Raw genomic sequence first — 19,150 nt, forward strand, 5'->3', positions numbered from 1 at the left:
GGAGATGAGATCCACACTTTGCTCCTTGAAAGGCCAATTCCAGCCGAAACCAGAGGCTGCAGGCAGGCAAAAAGCCCATTTCTCCCAAGGAATCCACAGCTCAGGCCGACTTCTCCGGCCTGAGGCTGTTTCTATCAAAAAACCTTCCTGCTACAGCACTGAAACACCTGCTGGGGAACTGCGCCAGGGGCTTCACCTTTCTAAGAACTGGCTTCTTCATCTGGAGACTGAAAATAGCCCACAAAGTCAGGAGAATGGAATGACATACTGGACACAGGAGCCAGTGCATGCCCTCCTCAGCAGGGTCTCAGAAAATGGGGCAGAAAACGAGCCTGGCATGGGCTGGGCGGGCACTGGACAGGCAGCTTCACGTACAGTGGCCCAAGCTCATGACAATTCCACCACCATCACTTCCCACCTGGGCTGCTGCTCCCACTCCTGCCCTGTAGCCCATCCTCCAAACATCAGCCAGAGGAGGCCTGTCAAAATAACCCTTGGACCTTGGCACTCTGCTGCTCCAAACCCCCCAGTGGCTCCCATCTCACTACAGTAAATGCCAAAGTCCTCACCATGACCTCCAGGCCCTCCAGGATCTGGCCCCTCTCACTTCTCCAGCCTCCTCCCCACTACTCCTCCTTACTCCCTCTCTGCACAACCGGCTTCTCACTGGCAGGTGCCCTCTAAACACAACACCAACTCCCACCTGAGAGGCTCTGCAATGGCCGTGCCCACCCCATTAGGCCTTTCCTCAAATGTCACCCCACCCAGGCAGCAAGGCTTCTGAACCTCCTGACATGACCCTCCATCCTGCTCTTTCTCTCCAGTGCCTCCCACCATCTAACACAGCACACAAAGTCACAGAGCCTATTTATCCAGCTCTTACCCCAAAGAAAGTACATTTGGGGACCAATTCTTCTTTCCTTCACTGCTGATACCTAGAACAGTACTCAGACTTAGTAGGTGCTGAGTAAGTAAGCGTTGAAACAATGACTAAACAGCAAACTTTTGCTGAATGCCTATTTTGTGCTAGGTACTGTCTAAATGCTTTCCATATACACCTTATCTCTTTTTAAAAATCTTTCAGTCTCCAGACAACTGTGATGCAACTATTGTTATCCAGATTACAAAGGAAGAAATGACATTCAAAGGGGATTTGCCTATGCTGTGCTCTCACAAGTCAGAAGCAGTCAGTCTGAACCCTGCCCTTCCTGGGCCTGGGTTCAGGCGTGTCTGCTTGAGGAAGTCACAGCTTTTCTCCAGCAGGCAGTGCAGCACCAAGAGGAGGAGCGGGGGTACATGCTGGTGGCCTAGCAACAGCTTCTTCTATTCCGACTCACCATATCCCTGGGCTAATTTGGCCTTCCAGGAGCTATTCCTCTGACACTCTAACCCACGCTTCCCTCCCGCGCACTGTCTTGTAAAGGATGGATGAGCTGTCCACAGGAACGAGTGGGAGTTCCATCACTTCAGCTCTTTGGAACAAAGTGTTCCAAAGAGTGTTCTCACTCTAAGTTCAAAGATGGGGGCTGAAGTCCCCTTGTCAGCCCTGCTGATCTCCAAAGCCCAACTATTGGTTTGTTGTGGGTGTTGTTATTGCTTATATCAAAAAGTACAGAAGCTCAGGCATGGAAATCTGGAAATGGCTGTGGGAGAGGAAAATTCCTCAGAGAGAGGGGTTAGGTGGGTTCTTTTCTCTTCAGAGGAGCCAATTACTTGTGGGAAGCCATCAGCACAGAACTGAGCAAACTTCCACTGTCAGATTATAGGAGCCAGGCAGCCTTTCAACCTAACTCATTAGGGCCATGGTTTCTCTCCCTTTCCAGGCCCAGGTTATTCTTCGAAAGACTTTCTACTTATTGACTGCAAACACAGACAGGCATGGGAAGAAAGACTGTATATTTAGGATATCAGGCTTTCTCTTCTCTCTGTGCCTGCTTTTCCACTCCTTTCAGAAATAGTAATGGGACGCCTGTTGTGTGCCAGGCACTGTGGTCAGCACTGGGGGTTAACTAGTGAGTGACATTTCCTGACCAGTGAGGGAGATGAGCAAACAAACACAGCACAGTGGAAATCCAACCCAGGAAATGCAGAAGGCCTTGCTCATAGTAGGTGATTAATAAACACTTGTGGAATATATGATGAAGAGGCAAATACAAGAAATGCTGTCGTCTAGAGAAGGGAGGCTTGCCAATCTCCATGGATACATGTGGAGGAAAGCTTTTCTTTAAATTGGAGGAAGAAGAGTTCACAACAAGGAAAAGAGAGAAGGCATGAATGACTCTTAAGACAGAGGGAATAGCACCTGCAAAAGCATGGAGGCATGAACTAGCAGGCTGACTTTTAGGTCTCAACCTAAAGTAGTCTGGAATAAATGAACTTCATGTTAAGTGTGGAGAAGAATGAGATGGTGAGAATAGAAACATTACCAGAAGTCAGGTCACAGAGATTTGAGGGCAAGAACTAGGTATGGCTTCAGAAGGGAAAGGGAGGAGCTGAGGATAACTCCCAGATTTCTGACATAGCCCATGGGTGGATTTAGTGGGACGGCTGTGGAGGCGCGGCACAGCTGGGGAAAATCATGAGTCCAGTTTGGATAATCTGCGAGGTAAACGGGATCCAGAAGGCAACTGGACTCTCAGGCCTGGGCCTCCCTGTCCCTGGAATAGCACACTCTCTTCCCACTTGAACATCCATCCTACACGGCCAGTCAGGGTCTTCTTCCTTCCTCCAGGAGACCTTCTTGATTGCCCTAGCCTTCCTCCTATACGCCAGATCCAACTGCCTGAGTCCCTCATAACAGGCTTTCGGTCTGATTTTGCTGTGGGAACTGATTTGCCCGGCCAAGCCAAGAACCCTTCCCTAGGCAGCAGAAGCCCAATCACTCAGTCACTGGTGGGTGGGACCCGGGGTGAATCTGCGTAGGGTGGGGCGGGGCATTTTTAGCTCAACACTGGGTCAGAAGTCATGGCCAGACAAGAAACGGGTGAGAAAGGGGGGAGGAAGGGTGACGTCACAATTGGTAGGAAATACCTTGGGACTTGACGCTTCCGAAACCAAAAGGAGAGCAAAAGCAGCCGGGAGCGGGCGGGCCGACCTGGTTCTCCTCCCTTCCCACGGCTGCCTTAGTACAGAATCTTATAAGTCCTCCTCCTTCAGAGGCTACAAATGGTGTTCCGAGGCCAGGGGAATTTAAAGCTCGATTTCACCCGCGCAGCCTCCAATCCGGTAAAGAGGGGCCGCGGAGCCCAACCGAGTCTTCCTATCCCTTACTCTGCGGCTTTACCTGATCTATTTTTGTGGATGCCGGCACCAGCTACGGGCGCCCGGAGAAAGCACGAGGTCGGGTGGACTCTGGTAACCCAAGCGGCAAGGAGGCCGCCATTTTCCACTCCGCAGCCGCTAGGGATCGTGGGAGTCACCCCTAACAGCGCCCGGGCCTGGGTAGGCGAAGTGCATGCGTTCTAGAAGTTGCTGCGTCACTTGGCGGGGTTTCTGCGCAGGCGCCGTAGCCCATAGCAACCGCCGTAACCCGTAGCAACCGGAAGATGTCGCTTCTGGCTGGTTTGGGGCTGCGAAGCGGGTTGTAGTCATTTCGAGATCATGGAACGATGTGACAGATGGGAAACTGAGGCTGGGGTGGAGGCAGGCCCTAGGGACCGTTGCGTTGGACCTCTCTCCTGTGGCGCGGTGGATGGAGTTTGTGGCTTGTGGCTCCTATTTCCCAAAGCAGGAAATTGAGGCCGAGGGAAGGGACAGGTTCGTCCTGAGGCTGCAGCCCAGGGGATGGTTCTCCGGGTAAAAAATCAATATGATGCCCTTTCTTTATAAAGGAGAAGGCAGGGAAATGAAAGTAATTTCTAATAAAAGAATACGCATTTCACTTTGTAAAAGCTGAGGCTGGCTTACACCCCATCATGCTCGTACCCAACTTAGGAATCAGCTTAGGTTTACTAGAAGACAATATTCAGCTGAATTTTGCCAACAGTTTATATCTGACATCTTGAGTCAAAGGCTAAATATATTTATATAAAAGCGTGGAGTCACTGTGACAGCTACACATGCGCACAGACGTGGGCATGCTGTTCGGGTGACTCACCCGTGGTGAGCAGGATGGGCAGTGATTTTCCAGAATGGTGAGCAAAGTGTAACTCCCCACAACCAACCTGATGTATGCATTTCCAGACAATCTAGTGTGTACTAAAACTAGGGAAAAATTCATCGTGATTGTATATACAACCAATTATGACAGATTTTTGGCTTACTTGAAGGTTTGGCAGGATATCTGAAAGTTGTGCGGGACAGGACCATTTGTTATGGTGACTGTAATGGACTGTCCCATCCATTACAGGAGTTTCATATCCCTGCCCCCCCACCAGACAGGGATATGACTGTCCCCTCAGTCTCGTGACACCCAAAAATGCCCACATAAATTTCCAATCTGTTCCTTGGAAAACCACTGATTTATTCAGTGAAATAATTTTTGCCAGCATATGTGTGCTGGGCAGTGTTGTGGTGGGGAAGGATCGTGTGTGAATGGGACAGAGCTCCTGCCCTTATGAGTGAGGTCCAGTGTAAGAAAATACCCAGATATTAATCACATAATATGATAAATAGCTTGGCAACAGGGGCAGTACAGGTCAGGGGTGGAATACACGGGAAGACCCAGCCAGGCAGCCTGGGTATCATGCAGCCTGGAAAAGCCAAGCAGAGAAGTAGCATCTGAACTGAGCCTTGAAGGAGCATTACACCAAGGAGGATGATGTGCAAAGCAGAGGGACCAGCACGTCTGGCACACAGTGGACACTCAAATGTTTTGAATGATTTAATGAAACACAGCATGTTCGCTGGCAGGGAACCATTCCCCACTATATTGTGAGCTGCTACAAGGCAGGGGATACAGTATGCCTTCTCTATCCCCAGGTTTCGCATCCATGGATCCAACCAACTGTAGACAGAAAATATTTAAAAATAAAAATAAAAAAAAAACAACAAAAAATTCAAATAAAAATAAAGTATAACTTTGTTTAGCATTTACATTGTATTAGGTATTGTAAGTAATCTAGAGATGATTTAAAGTATACGGAAGAATGTGCATAAGTTATATGCAAATATTATGCCACTTTATGTAAGGGACGTAAGCATCTGTGGATGTTGGTATCCGAGGGATGGGGAGTGAGGGGCATTGTCCTGGAACCTAGCCCAAGGAACGACTGTACCTGTTTTCTCACTTCCCCACATCCCAGCACTGAGATGGGACCATGAGAAGGTGGCAGTGGTGAAAGGATCTCAGACACAGAAAAAAGGTTATGTGATCTGGCCCGGGAGTGATTTCCAGGAAATGGATCTCTGACTCCCTGCTCTCCCAGGGGACAGCTGACAAAAATATAAGTGCTCTACTGGCTAAATGTTAGGAAAATCAGGGCAGGAGTGGCTGCTTATTTTCACATCTGTTGTTCATGCGTGGTCCTGGTGGCAGGTCATGTTTTGGCAGATGATAGTTGCTGAGGACTATCCCAAGATTAAAAATCTCATAGCATGTGTACACAGTGGGGAAGGCCATAAGCAAAGGGGTCTCTTCCCCCAGGTGGTCTAAAGGAAGTCAGAGCCAGACTCCCTCCCCTCCTAGGAAATTCCTATCCTGTTGGGATGGTCAATTCTACCCCAAAGCCCAGGCTAGGGCAAGGGTCTGGAACTGGCTGCCTCCAGGAACCAAGCAACGTAAATCAGTGAAGGGCTGATGGGTACTTGGGGAAACAGGAAAGCACGTACAGCCCCATTTACGAGGTAGGCTGTGACTCAGCTGGGCTGAGTGTTGCCATGCACTGTTCCAGCTCTTGCCTTGCCAAATGTTTGTATTTTTTTCAATCCAAGTAAGAAGTGACGAATTTTGTGTTTCCAGATTTTTAAATATTGGCACTAATTCAGATTTTAAAAACAAAAGGCTGGGCATAGTGGCTCACGCCTGTAATTCCAACACTTTGGGAGACCAAAGTGGGCAGATTGCTTGAGCCCAGGAGTTCAAGACCAGCCTGGGCAACATGCTGAAACCCTGTCTCTACAAAAAATACAAAAATTAACCAGGTGTGGTGGCATGCACCTATATCCCAGCTACTTGGGAAGCTGAGGTGGGAGGATGGCTTCAGCCCAGGAGTTGGAGATTGCAGTGAGCCAAGATCGCGCCACTGTACTCCAGCTTTGGCAACAGAGTGAGACTCTGTCTCAAAATAATAATAAAACAGGACTATGAGAGGCACATTTGGGACTTCTGGTCCTTGTTTCATCCAGGAAGGTGGGTGTTCTTAGGATACGAGAGCTTTACTTTACAAGGAGAAAAGTGGAAGCCCACGTAGAATGCGTTGCTTCTGGCAATATTATTGGGCTAGCCTCCATGCTAGGGGTTAGATGCTTCACAGCAAATGAGAAGCCCCTGTTCCTGCCATCTTGGAACTCCTAAGGAGGTAGACAGACAAGTAAAGAGGCAACCACAGGAGTGGTGAATACTCAACAGGAGTAGGACATGGAGCAGGGGCTAGGGGGATCACAAATCAAAGCAGGCTTCCTGTAAGAGGAGCTCACTGATCTGAGACTTGAAAATTATTAGGAGTTGGCCAAGCAAGGAGCAGGGAGAGGAGGGGTATTCCAGATAGAAGGCACATGCAAAAGAGACAGGAGGGAATCACATGCAAGGACGTGAAAGTAGCTCATTGTGGCTGGAGCTGAAAGTAGCAGCTGAAAGGACATAAGGCAAGAAATGAAGCTGGAGAGGTAGACAAGGGTTACAAACAAATATCTATTGGGACTTGGTACCAGTGAGTACAATGGTATGGGTATAACAGCCAACAGAGGATGGTGGAATGGGTCACCCTGGAGTCTGCTGCTACTCAATTGTAGCTACTCTGCTATAGCCTAGGGTTGCCAAAGCTTCCTGTTTTTCAGGAGCAGTGGGAAATTCGATTATTAAATCCAGTACCTTGAGCTTTGTGTTTAAGCTGCTAATCTGAACGTTTACAGTACTCCACAAGGTCAAATAAAATCTATTTCCATCTGGCCCTGGGCCCACCAGTTCCAGTCTCTGGTGGAATCGTGAAGGCCCTGTGAGCCACTTTATTCCCAAGGCAGGGGAGCCACTGAGGGGCTTTCAGCCAGGGCATGACATCCCAAGTGTGTACACAAAGGGCCGGGTGGCTGCTGTCTGGAGAGCAGCAGGAGGGCAGGAGGGGAGGCAGCAGCGTGTTTGGAGGGTGTTGTGGCACCTGGAGAGGGCCAGGGAGATGATGGGGACCTGCACAACACGGGATGTGGGAGAGATGGGATTTGATGACAGATAAGAAGGGATAGTGGGGGCAGGGCCAAGGATGACACAGGGGTCAAGGCAGCAGGTGCAGAGGGAGGAGAAGGAGCAGTGATGGATGAGGACGTCCTCGGCGCGCCTGTGGTCACTCAGGGAGGTGCCCAGCGGATCTGATCCTGGGAAGCCTGGAGTCACATCACTCAGGCACAGGACCCTCAGTTTCCTGTGCCACCAGCGGGCATTCCTTTATCATGTGTACCTATCACATGTGAGTTCAGTGGGGTGAATAGGACACACCTTGACCCCTCAGAACTGCAGTCAGGACAAGTGGTGAGTTCAGGCAAGAGGCTGGCCCAGTGCTGTCCCGGAGGGCAGGGTCCTGGATGGGAGAGGCAGTGACCGTATTGCCTGGGTGCCAGGGGAGGTGTGTCCCACAGGAACCGAGGGTGACAAGGAGGTTGGGCAGGGGCTCCAGTTGGAGTGGACTGCCCAGTGAAGCCTGGAGGTGTGACAGAGCCAGTGGTTAGTGGGTAAAGGGAAGGAACCCAGAAAGGCAGACTGCTCCTTCCCCACATTTCGTCAGGAAGGGAATAAAACATTTCTTGAGAGGTCATCATTCCTTTCACTTTCTCTGGGCACCTTGCTCAGAGGTCCTGCTGAATCTCCCTGGGACAATGAGAAGGTGTTTAGTAAATAAGTGCTCGTGGTGCCTCTCCACCCCACCATTCCCTCCTCCTTTTGGAGCAGTGCCCTGTTGAGTGTCTAAGTTCTGCTACAGTTTGTGTGAGAGTCTTTATAAATTTCCTACTGGTCTTACTTCATTGTGGCCAAGACTGAAAGTTGACAGTGAGGCTAGAGATGAGTGGAATACAATAGAGTTCAAATATCAACAGGGGATTAGGGGTGGAGTTCGGGGAGGCATTCTAAGTGCCCTGCTGCCTTTCTGTTTGAATATTAAGTTCCAATCCACTTGCTGTTGTGGATGTCTGTGCCTCCTCTCAAGGGGGCATCAGCTGCATCCTTATCCTTCCCCACCCTCTGCACTCTGCAGGGTGTTCCGATAATCAGCCATGTCATCCCTGTACCCATCTCTAGAGGACCTAAAAGTAGACCAAGCCATTCAGGTAAGTTGCCAGGCCCCATTGCCTGGACTCACTGAAGGGGACCTTGGGGATTACCCTGGAAGGTGCTGGGTATTGGGGCCACTTGGAGATTCCCGTAGACCTCAGGGCATGTAGGTGTCCACTGCAGGGCCTGCTGGGCAGAGAAGACATCTAGGGGGCAATGCCAATGGTGTTACAGCAAGAATAGAAAAGACCAAGCAGCGCACGCATGCCTCTCTCATACCCGCTCTGTCCTGCCCAGGCCCAGCTCTCCCTCCCTCCATGATGGGCGGGCCCCATGCTCTAAGGCAGGCTTTCAGGAGAAACAAGACTAGTGGGCATAGGCATTGGTCTGCTCAGCCCCCAGAAGCCCCCTTCTTCCTCCATCCCAGCACTCTGTGGTTCCAGTGGGTTTTGAGAAATTGAGACTTTTCAGCTGAGAATTTGATTGGGAGATGGGCCTTGATGTTCTGCCTGTTGCAGGCAGTAAATGGGTTGTGACATAGGGTGGGTCACAGTCCCCCAGAACTTCCTCCCAGGAAAAGACACATCTGCGGAGGCCACGTTTACGTGATCTTGAGCGCTGAGGGTTGGTGGACACTCCCCCCACACCCCAGGCCCACTCACACCCCTAATGCCCAGACCCTGGCCTCATGGAGCTCCAGGCTCTGGGGTTCCTGGGGTCCTGGCCACAGCTGACCAGTGCTCCCTGCTCCTCCCCAGGCCCAGGCCAGAGCCTCACCCAAGATGCCAGACCTGCCAGTCCAGGCAGCAGCCATTTCCCCACCACCAGGTGAGTGGGCTGGGATGAGGGGCTCCTGTGTGCCAAGTCCTTTCAGGGAAGAGGTCATCAGGGAAGCTTGGCAATGCCAAAGGTATGGGAGGCTCCAGGGTTAAGGACTCAACATGGTGGGAGGAGAGGACCAGGCTTCCAGTTGCCACCCACCTCTTACTGCCTGCGTGACCTGGGCTGAGTCACCTCACCTCCCAGAGCCTGTGCCCATGCTGTTCCCCTCCCTCCTTGACTGCCTGGTGAACCCCTGTTTATCCTTCCAAACCCAGCTCAAGTTAGGGAAGCTGTGGCTTCTCTGATGCCCCCAGCAAGGCTGCCTTGAGGATGTGATATCATTTGTGGGGCCTCTGTCTATATAAATGATTTGAGTCACCTCAAATCAGCATTTCAGCACCATTCTGGTGATCCAATCTCATGTGACCCCAAGAATGAAATACCACACTTGTCCGACTTCCTTGCTGGAACTGTGACTGGCCTGGGGTAGGGGCAGGTGGGGGAGAAGTGGACGGCAGCGGCTCAAAGAGAGAAGGGGCCAGAACCCCACTTGCCTTATTCAGCTTAGGCTTCAAAATAACAAAATACCGTAGGCTGGATGGCTTCAGCAGCAGAAATGTATATTCCCACAGCTCTGGAGGCTGGAAGCCCAAGATCAAGGTTCTGGCCAATTCAGTTTCTGGTGAGGGCTCCCTTCGTGGCTTGCAGATGGCCACCCTCTGGCTGAGTCCTTACATGGCCTTTCCTCAGTGCACTTGCTTAAGAGAGAGAGAGAGAGAGAAAACGAGAACACGAGAGAGATACAGCATGAGAGCACATGCATGAACCCTCTGTTGTCTCTTCTTATAAGGACACAAATCCTTATAAGAAGGGATTAGGACCCTGCCAGTCCTGGTGGGAACCATTCGCTGAGGGATGCAGAGGTTTCTGGGTGTCAAATAAAGTCAATGGAGTTGAATAGCAAAGTGGTGCATGAGGACTCGGTGTCCCACCCTGCACCTGGGCCCTCCAAGGAGTGTTCACCAGTGAGTGTTCCTGGGGATACCCCGCAGTCTTGGAAATAAATACCATTCCCAGGCTCCATTTCTTAATAAAAATGAGCAGCCATAGGGGAGCCAGGCAGGTATAGGGAAGCACATGTCCTCAAACGACACACTCATTCTTCCTTCTTTCCCTATCAGTTTTGTACCCAAACTTGGCAGAACTGGAAAATTATATGGGTCTTTCCCTGTCCAGCCAAGAAGTCCAGCAGAGCCTGCTTCAGATTCCGGAGGGTGACAGTGTATGTATTTGTCTTCTGCCTGCTGTGGGCGCAGAACCTCCCAATACTCCCTCTTTCCTGGTGTTGCCATTTCAACCGACCTTCTTTCTCTCTGTGCTTGGACCTCCCCTCTCCCCAGCACTCTGGTGGCTCTGTTTCTTGATGGCACCATTCATTTTGAGGCTTCATGAAAACCACTGTGGGCTTTTATGGTTTCAGATCTTCCCACAAGCCTTGGGGATGGAGAACCAGGGCTTGCTCTTTGACTTTGGGCCTGAGCTGGATGAGAAGGGAGGTCATTAAGCCCAGCGTGAACCTGGGGGCATCAAAAGCAGGGCTGCCTGCATGGATAAGCAGAGCTGAGAGGGCAGGAGCTTGTCACCCAGCTCTGGTCCCCAAATTAAACAACAAGGCTCGATTCCTGCTTTCCATGGCTTCAGGGAGCAAAAGACACCATCACAGAAATATATGCTGCTGAAAACATATTCACCTGTAGAACCAGTCCCCACCCAAGCCCCTTGCCAGTTAGCTCTAGCATCCCTGCGTCCCACCTGTCAGTCTTCCTGCCAGGCTCATCCTGAGCCGATGAAACCGAAAGTACAAACTGCAAAGTTTTCTGAGGCTGGGGAATTTCATGAAGTTGATGGGTATGATGATAGAGAACTGTCACAGACACATACAAAGCCACTGCCAAAACGAGGATCTGACAGGAGAAAATCCACAAGGATGAGGCCTTGTGGGACCCTGAGAAGAATCGATGGCACCCTGGGGTGTTTCTCCACAGTGGCCCCCTTCATGGTCGTGCTGTGAAAGGCAGACATAAAGCAAAGAAGGTCCTTCTGTAGGCAGCCCCACTGTCATCACTCTTTGTTCCTATAATTAAGACATAAATGCGTTCAACCTTAATTTTGATAAAATACAAGATGATGAATACATTTTTATAATTTAAATTTTTGTGTGTCTTTTAACTTTTTATTGTTAAACAGTAGATTCCCAGGAAGATGCAAAGTGAGTACAGAGAAGTTGTTAGTACCCTTCACCCAGTTTCCTCAATGATTACGTTTTCCACAGCTATAGTACACTATCAAAACCAGGAGTCTTACGTGGGTACAGTGTGTCTCTAGTTCTATGTCATTTCATCAGTGTGTAGATTCATGTAACCAGTACCGCAATCCATACAGAACTACTTCATCACCACAACCACCTCCCTCCCAGGCTGCTTATGTATAGTTATGCCTGCCTGCTCGCCACCCTCCCTAACTAATCCCTGGCATCCAGCCCTCTGTTTTCCATCTCTATAATTTTGTCATTTCAGAATGTTACATAAGTGGAATCATACAGTATGTGACCATTTGAGGTTGGCTTTTTTCACTCAGCACAATACCCTCTAGATCCATCCAGGCTGTTGTGTGTGTCAATAATAGTTCATTCCTTTTTACTGCTGAGCAGTATTCCATGATGTGAATGTACCAGGGTTTGTTTAACCTGTTGAAGAATAGCTAAGTTGTTCCCAGTTTTTGGTGGTTATAAACAAAGTTATTCTTATACAGGTTTTTGTATAGACATACGTTTTCATTTCTCTAGGATAAATGCCCAAAGTGCAATTGCTAGGCTGTATGACAAACGTATGTTTAAGTTTTTTAAAGAAACTGCCATCAGGTGTGGTGGCACATACCTGCAATCCCAGTACTTTGGGAGGCTGAGACAGGTGGATCACTTGAGCCCAGAAGTTCGAGACCAGCCTGGGCAGCATGGTGAAATCCTCTCTCTACAAAAAATACAAAAATTAGCCAGGTATGGTGGCTTGTGCCTGTAGCCCCAGTTACTCAGGAGGCTGAGGCAGGAGGATTGCTTGAGCCCAGGAGGTGGAAGCTGCAGTGAGCCAAGATCACACCACTGCACTCCAGCCTGGGTGACAGAGTGAGACCCTGTCTCAAAAAGAAACAGCCAAACTATTTTCTGGAGTGGCTATACCATTTTATTTTGCTGTGAGCAATACATGAGTGCTCCAGTTTCTTCATGTCTTCACCAGAATTTGGTATTATTACTATTTTATGTTTTAGCCACTATGATAGGTATAGTGATGGCTCATCATGGTCTTAATTTGCATTTCCCTGGCACCTGATGATGTGGACCATCTTTTCGTGTGCTTATTACCATCTGTATATTCTTTTTGGTAAAATGTTTCTTCATATATTTTACTCATTTTCTAAATGGCTTGTTTTCTTCTTCTTGTTTTTTGAGACAGGGTCTTGCTTCGTTGTCCAGGCTGCAGTGCAGTTGTGCAATCACAGGTCACTGCACCCTCCACCTCCCAGGTCAGGTGATCCACCCACCTCAGCCTCCCGAGTAGCTGGGACCACAGGTGCACACCACCATGCCCAGCTAATTTCTTTTATTATTGTTATTTTTATTTTTTGTAGAGACAAGGTCTTGCTATGTTGGCCAGGCTGGGGCTTGTTTGTAGTGTTTTGGGAGTTCTTTATATATTCTAAAGTCCTTTGTCAGATATGTGGTTTATATTATCTCTCAGTCTGTAGCTTAACAGTTCTGAATTTTTATGAGGTCCAGTTTACTGATTTTTTTTCTTTTGTGGCTCATACTTTGTAAAGAAATATTTACCAAGCCCTAAGTCCGAAAGATTTTTTCCTTCGTGTTCTTCTAAAATGGTTATAGTTTTATGTTTTGTGTTTAAATTTATGATTGAATTTGAGTTAATTTTTTTGTAAGGAGTTAGGTCTCAGTCAAAGTTCATATTTTTGCCATGGTTGCACCATTTGCTTTTTTTGTTGTTTTGTTTGTTTGTTTGTTTTGAGATGGGGTCTCACTCTGTCACCCAGGCTGGAGTGCAGTGACATGATCTTGGCTCACTGCAACCTCCGCCTCCCGGGCTCAAGTGATCCTCCCATCTCAGCCTCCTGAGTATCTGGGACCACAGGCACGTTCCAGCATGCCTGGCTAATTTTTGTATTTTTGTAGAGATGAGGTTTCACCCTGTTGCCCAGGCTGGTCTTGAACTCCTGACCTCAGCTGATCTCCCGGTGTTGGCCTCCCAAAGTGCTGAGATTACAGGCATGAGCCACTGCGCCCAGTCAACACCATTTGTTGAAAGCACTCTTGCAAAAAGCAGTTGACTTTACTCATTTGAGGCTGTTTCTGGATTTTCTACTTTGTTCCACTGATACTTGTCTGTCCCTTCACCAGTACCACACTGTCTTGATTATTGTAGCTATATAATAAGTCTTGAAATTTGGTAGTGATTCCTCTCGCTATTCTTTTTGTCAGAATTGTTTTAGCTATTCTAAATTCCTTTGTCTTTTCATATGAAGTTTAGATTAACCTTGCCTGGATCTGCAAAACATCTTGTAGAGATTTTGATAGAAATGGTGTTATATCTGTATATCAATTTGGCGACATATGACAGCTTTACTAATTCTTTCAACCCGTGAATACAGAGAATCTTCCATTTATTTAGGTCTTCTTTGATATCTTTTATCAGTATTTTGTCGTTTTCAGCATATAATTTCTGTATGTGTTTTGTTAGATTTACACGTATTTCTTTTTGTTGTTCTTATTTTTAAGTTTTGTTTTGTTTTGTTTTTGTTTTTAACAGAGATGGGGGTCTTGCTTTGTTGCCCAGGCTGGTCTTGAACTCCTGGCCTCAAGTGATCATCCGGCCTTGGTTTCCCAAAATGCTGGGATTACAGGAGTGAGCCACTGAGCTCGGCCTCTTTTTTTTTTTTTGAGTGATTGTAAGTGGTATTGTATTGCATTCCTTTTCTTTTCTTTTCTTTTCCTTTCCTTTTCTTTTCTTTTTTTTTTTTTTTTTTGAGGTGGAGTCTTGCTCTGTCACCTAGGCTGGACTGAGCAGTGGCTCAGTCTTGGCTCACTGCAAACTCCACCTCCTGGGTTCATGTAATTCTCCTGCCTCAGCCACCTGAGTAGCAGGGACTACAGGTGCTTGCCACCAGCCCAGCCAATTTTTGTATTTTTAGTAGAGAGGAGGTTTCAACAGTTGCCCAGGCTAGTCTTGAACTCCTGAGCTCAAGTGATCCACCTGCCTCGGCCTCCCAAAATGCTGGGACTACAGGCATGAGCCACCACGCCCAGCCTGGTGTTGTATTTTAAATTTCAGTTTACATGTGTTCGTTGTTAGCATACAGAAGTACAGTTGAATCTTATATGTTAATTTTGTATCCCAGGACCTTGCTAAACTCTTTTATTTGGTCTAGGAGTTTATTTGTAGATTCTTTGGGATTTTCTAGTAGACCATCATGCCATCTATAAATAGGAACCGTTTTATTTCTTCTCTTCTAATCTGTGTGACTCCCCCTCTTTTCTTGCCTGCTGTGCTGGCTAGGTCTTCCAGTACCATCTTTAATAGTGTTGGGAGAGTGAAGTTCCTTGCCTTTCTCTGCATCATTAATTTTTATATTTTTACATTTTTCTCAAGACAAAAATCCAGGCCTTTTATCCCCTGTTGCTCACTATTTACTGTGACTTTTTCTATTTTAAGTGGGTTTTAAAGGAGTCTTTTCCTGATGCCAATTTCCCTTGGAAAATGAAGGGCCTCTTCGTGTATCCTTGCCCCTTCTTTCCCCATTTCCCTGGCTTTTAAGGGGCATGGACTTTGACGCCCCCTAGTGGCCGCGTGGAGCCACGTCTCCTGTCACCCCTAGGGGAGAAGAGTGGACTGGGGATGTGGTGGGACCCGGGGACGGCTCCATCCTCCTTTCCCCATCCCTACCCCCACCCCAGTGTCTCCTGAGGCACAGGGTCCCCACGGGCCGGGCTGACCCTCTGCTCCCTGGTGTCTGCAGACAGCGGTCTCGGGCCCCGGGCCTGGCCAGATGGTGGCACCGGTATCCGGGTACAGCCTGGGCGTGCGGCGAGCTGAGATCAAGCCCGGGGTGCGCGAGATCCACCTGTGCAAGGACGAGCGCGGCAAGACCGGGCTGAGGCTGCGGAAGGTCGACCAGGTAGGGCGTGGGGGCTGGCTGCACGCGCTCTCCCGCCAGGCCTCAGAGCTCAGAGGTCCCGTCCACAGTAAGGAAGGTGCAGAGCGGGCCTCCTAACCCCAGCGGCCAGGCTCTTGACCCCAGTCCCTCCTCCTCGAGACCCGGGCGGGGCTGGTGCTGGATTGCGCAGGGCCCTCCACTGGCCTCTCCGTGGGCTTCCGTCGCTCGGAGGAGCCTGCCTTCCCCACCTGCCCTTCACTGCCCAGGGCATCTAGCTTCCAGGCGACGGTGTAGACAGCGGACGCCAGGGAAGCCCATGCCTTTGTGAATGGTACAGTGGAGTGTTTCGGAGTGCAGTCCCAGGCCAGGGTTGAAATCCTGACTCACCTGCTTCCTAACTATGAGGCCTAGAGTGTTTCCTCCCCGGTAAATGGGGTAACCTTGGTGCCTGCCATGCAGAGCTGTGTCCCTGGCACCCTGTGCCAGGTTCCTGATACTCCAGGAAAACAACAGCTTGGAAGAGGGATCTGTGCCTAGGGTGGGCCAGGGACGCTGACTCTGGGGCCCTGCCTCCCCCAGGGGCTCTTTGTGCAGTTGGTCCAGGCCAACACCCCTGCATCCCTTGTGGGGCTGCGCTTTGGGGACCAGATCCTGCAGATTGACGGGCGTGACTGTGCTGGTTGGAGCTCGCACAAAGCCCATCAGGTGGTGAAGAAGGCATCAGGCGATAAGATTGTCATGGTGGTTCGGGACAGGTGAGTAGCCAGGCCCGGGCAGCCTCTCTGTCTGACCCCAGCCATGTCCCCAGGACAGCTCACTGTCCCTCCTGCCAGGCCGTTCCAGCGGACTGTCACCATGCACAAGGACAGCATGGGCCACGTCGGCTTCGTGATCAAGAAGGGGAAGATTGTCTCTCTGGTCAAAGGGAGTTCTGCGGCCCGCAACGGGCTCCTCACCAACCACTACGTGTGTGAGGTGGACGGGCAGAATGTTATCGGGCTGAAGGTAGGCTGGTGGCCACGCCAGGGAGGGACTGCCAGGTGGTGGGAGGGCTCAGGTCTTTGGGCAGCTTGCTTACCCCACCTGAGCCTCAGCATCCTCTTCCTAAGGTTGCTGTGAGGGTTCAGTAAGACGGTGTTCGTAGGGCTGGATGTGGTGACTCACGTCTGTAATCCCAGTGCTTTGAGAGGCCAAAGCAGGAGGATCACTTAAGTCCAGGAGTACGAGACCAGCCTGGGCAATGTGAAACCCTCTTTCCACAAAAAAAACTAAAAAATTAGCCAAGCGTGGTGGTGCACGCCTGTAGTCCTAGCTACTCAGGAGGCTGAGGTGGGAGGACTATTTGAGCCTGTGAGGTCAAGGATGCAATGAGCTATGATCATGCCACTGCACTCCAGCCTGGGCAACAGAGAGAGACCCTGTCTCCAAAAAAAAAAAGACAGTGTACTTAGAGCTCTGAGCACAGTGCCAGGCACACAGTAGGTGCTTAATAAATAACAGCTATTGCTGGCTGCACGGACACCTCCTCGCTCTGTATGGCACTTTTTTTGGCATAGTGGATCATGTTCAGTAGTAGGAATGTTTTAGAAAATTGTTATTCAGAAATCCATAGGGTTGTGAGGCTCTTCAGAACTGGGTTTGTCCCAGCCCGCCACACTTCTTGAGATCATTTGTCTTTTCAAAGTTTATTTCCACCTGTGGCCATCACTAGTCCTGTCTAGCACATCTTCTCACATTTATTTTCGAACAACCAAGAAAACACATAACCAGATTACATACATGTGTAAAGTAAAGGTCAATAGGCTCTGAGTAAGGGCCAGAGGCTCTTCTATGGCCACAGCCTTAGTGTTTGGACCGCCTGGCATGCTTTGCATAGAGACTTTTAATTTCTTGTTCTTCCCGTGCTCTAAGCAGTGTTTGCAGGCCCATCTCTTTTTATCAAACAAGCAAATGTAAGAGGATGTAAAAGGAGGAGGACCCTTATGGCCCTGGCGGCAGCAGGAGCCAGAGGGTGGATGGGTATGCCTAATACCTCCCACAGGATGGGGAGGTATTTATGCTTTGAGGCCAGAACCCAAATGTGACGTGGGCTTGGTGAGTCTCTGGGAGCCCTTGGAAGGGGGAGGAGAGTCGCATTGATGAGGCCCTGTTATGCGTCAGGCTCACACCGCTGGCCTTCAAGCTAGAGTGGGAAGAGGCATGCTCATTTGACCAAGGAGATCCTCAGGTGGGAGACCCATGTTCTCACTCAAGCAAGACCTTACCTGGGAGTCTGCTGGGACCCTCATCTGACAGGCTCGGGGTCCGAGGCAGCCCTGCCCTGCAGTCAGCCATCAGTGGTGTCCTCTAGCAGTGGCCATGCCGACCCCTCCACAGAGGGGCCTGTAGAGTTGCCCCTGGTCCCCAGTCCTTAGGGTGATCGCTTCCTTGCCTCCTCTCTAGGACAAAAAGATCATGGAGATTCTGGCCACAGCTGGGAACGTTGTCACCCTGACCATCATCCCCAGTGTGATCTACGAGCACATGGTCAAAAAGTAAGGCTGCACCCCTCCTCACCCCTCCTCTGCCATCCCCCTCACCTCCTGGCCTCCCAGGTGCACCTGGCTCAGCCACCTCCACTTTCTCAGCACTGACACAGGGCACAGACTCAGCCAGCTCCATCCTCCCTTCCCCTCCCTCCAAGGTAGCTTGTGGCTTCTGGTGATTCGAAAGTCTTAGAACTGGGAGTGAAGGCCCACATGGGACGCACTGGCTCAGAAGTGGGTGGAGGTTGCTGGAGGGTGGAGAGAAGGAGCTGCCAACTTGGCCACTGTTGTTGCTGTATCCAGGTTGTCTCCACTCCTGCTCCACCACACCATGGACCACTCCATCCCAGATGCCTGAAGCCACTGGAGGGCAGGGCAGGCAGGGCGGGCTTCCTGCCCTCCTGCAGCAAAGGGCAACCACCCTCGGATGATGGGTTGCAGCCGGCTTGCTGCTTGCTTAAGGTGGGGGCTGCCGTGAGGGGGGCGTGTCCAGGAGGGTGACCATGGGATGGCGTGGGTCCGTCACTTATACACACAGGCCTCCTTGGAGCCTCAGACTCCAAGCTGGGCTGAGGCTCAGGCAGGGCCCACAGGCAGCCGATTCTCTTGTGCTGATTTAAATGCTGGACACGGAGGCAGGCTGTTTAAACACTGCTTAAAGTTGCAACTGGGCCCCTTTCAAGAAATTTTGCTCTACCAGGAAAACAGTTACACATTTTAAGAGAACAGAGCTACGTTCTTTGTGAGAGCTTTTTCCTTGCCTTGCCTTGATCTTTGTCACAGACTGCATAAGTTGTCAGCCTTGACTATCTTTTGAATAAAGATTTGATTTTAAACAAAACCCTGTCTGCAAAGGTAATCGATTCCCCCAAAACTATCGAAAATAAAATAAAAAGGTAATTGAAAATTCTGGAATCCTTGGTCCCCTGACGTGCCAGGGCTGGTTTCCTCTTAAACCATGGTGAGACCAGGGCCTTTTCTATGCGTGGCCTCTGAGAGCCATGATTTGGCTCTGCCTCTGTCGCATGCCACCTGCCAGCCTGGCGTGGGGTTGACTGGAACTGGGGACAGGATGGAACTGTCGGGACGGGGTAGGACTGTGGGGCAGTGGGGCTGGCAGAGGGAGCACTGGCTTTGGGGCACCCCCCTTGTGACCGTGGCTGCTTCTGCTTCTGCAAAGTGGGCATGAGAAGCCACTTCAGGGGGTGTTGGGGAGGGTGAAATG

The 19,150-nt window shown here is 50.0% G+C and overlaps 1 protein-coding gene and 1 long non-coding RNA gene across 6 annotated transcripts in view; one reads left to right on the top strand and one right to left on the bottom strand.

Annotated features, from left to right (window-relative positions):
- LOC103888778 (uncharacterized) overlaps positions 1-3,457 on the bottom strand; it is a 55,425-nt gene extending 51,968 nt beyond the window's left edge. For 2 of the 3 annotated variants that reach the window (XR_002912648.3, XR_008516886.1), the window contains exon 1: positions 3,284-3,457. This is a non-coding gene — a long non-coding RNA (uncharacterized LOC103888778). The remainder of the gene's footprint in view (positions 1-3,283) is intronic. The other variant, XR_008516883.1, reaches the window with a different exon arrangement.
- Positions 1,166-19,028, top strand: SDCBP2 (syndecan binding protein 2). 3 transcript variants are annotated; one of them, XM_009233447.4, is made up of 9 exons: positions 1,166-3,225; positions 8,343-8,415; positions 9,118-9,187; positions 10,363-10,463; positions 15,263-15,421; positions 15,980-16,155; positions 16,234-16,405; positions 17,843-17,934; positions 18,229-19,028. In XM_009233447.4, exons 2-9 carry the CDS (start codon positions 8,362-8,364, stop codon positions 18,281-18,283), a joined length of 879 nt encoding a protein of 292 aa, XP_009231722.1. In that variant the 5' UTR covers positions 1,166-3,225; positions 8,343-8,361; the 3' UTR covers positions 18,284-19,028. The 3 variants fall into 3 exon arrangements, with proteins under 3 accessions (XP_009231722.1, XP_063576830.1, XP_054397695.1); XM_063720760.1 differs by having other exon boundaries at positions 1,166-2,983; XM_054541720.2 differs by lacking the exon at positions 1,166-3,225 and adding an exon at positions 3,242-3,441.
- Positions 19,029-19,150: the final 122 nt, after the last annotated feature.

Source organism: Pongo abelii, chromosome 21, assembly GCF_028885655.2.
Source record: "Pongo abelii isolate AG06213 chromosome 21, NHGRI_mPonAbe1-v2.0_pri, whole genome shotgun sequence".
Classification (NCBI taxonomy): Eukaryota; Metazoa; Chordata; class Mammalia; order Primates; family Hominidae; genus Pongo; species Pongo abelii.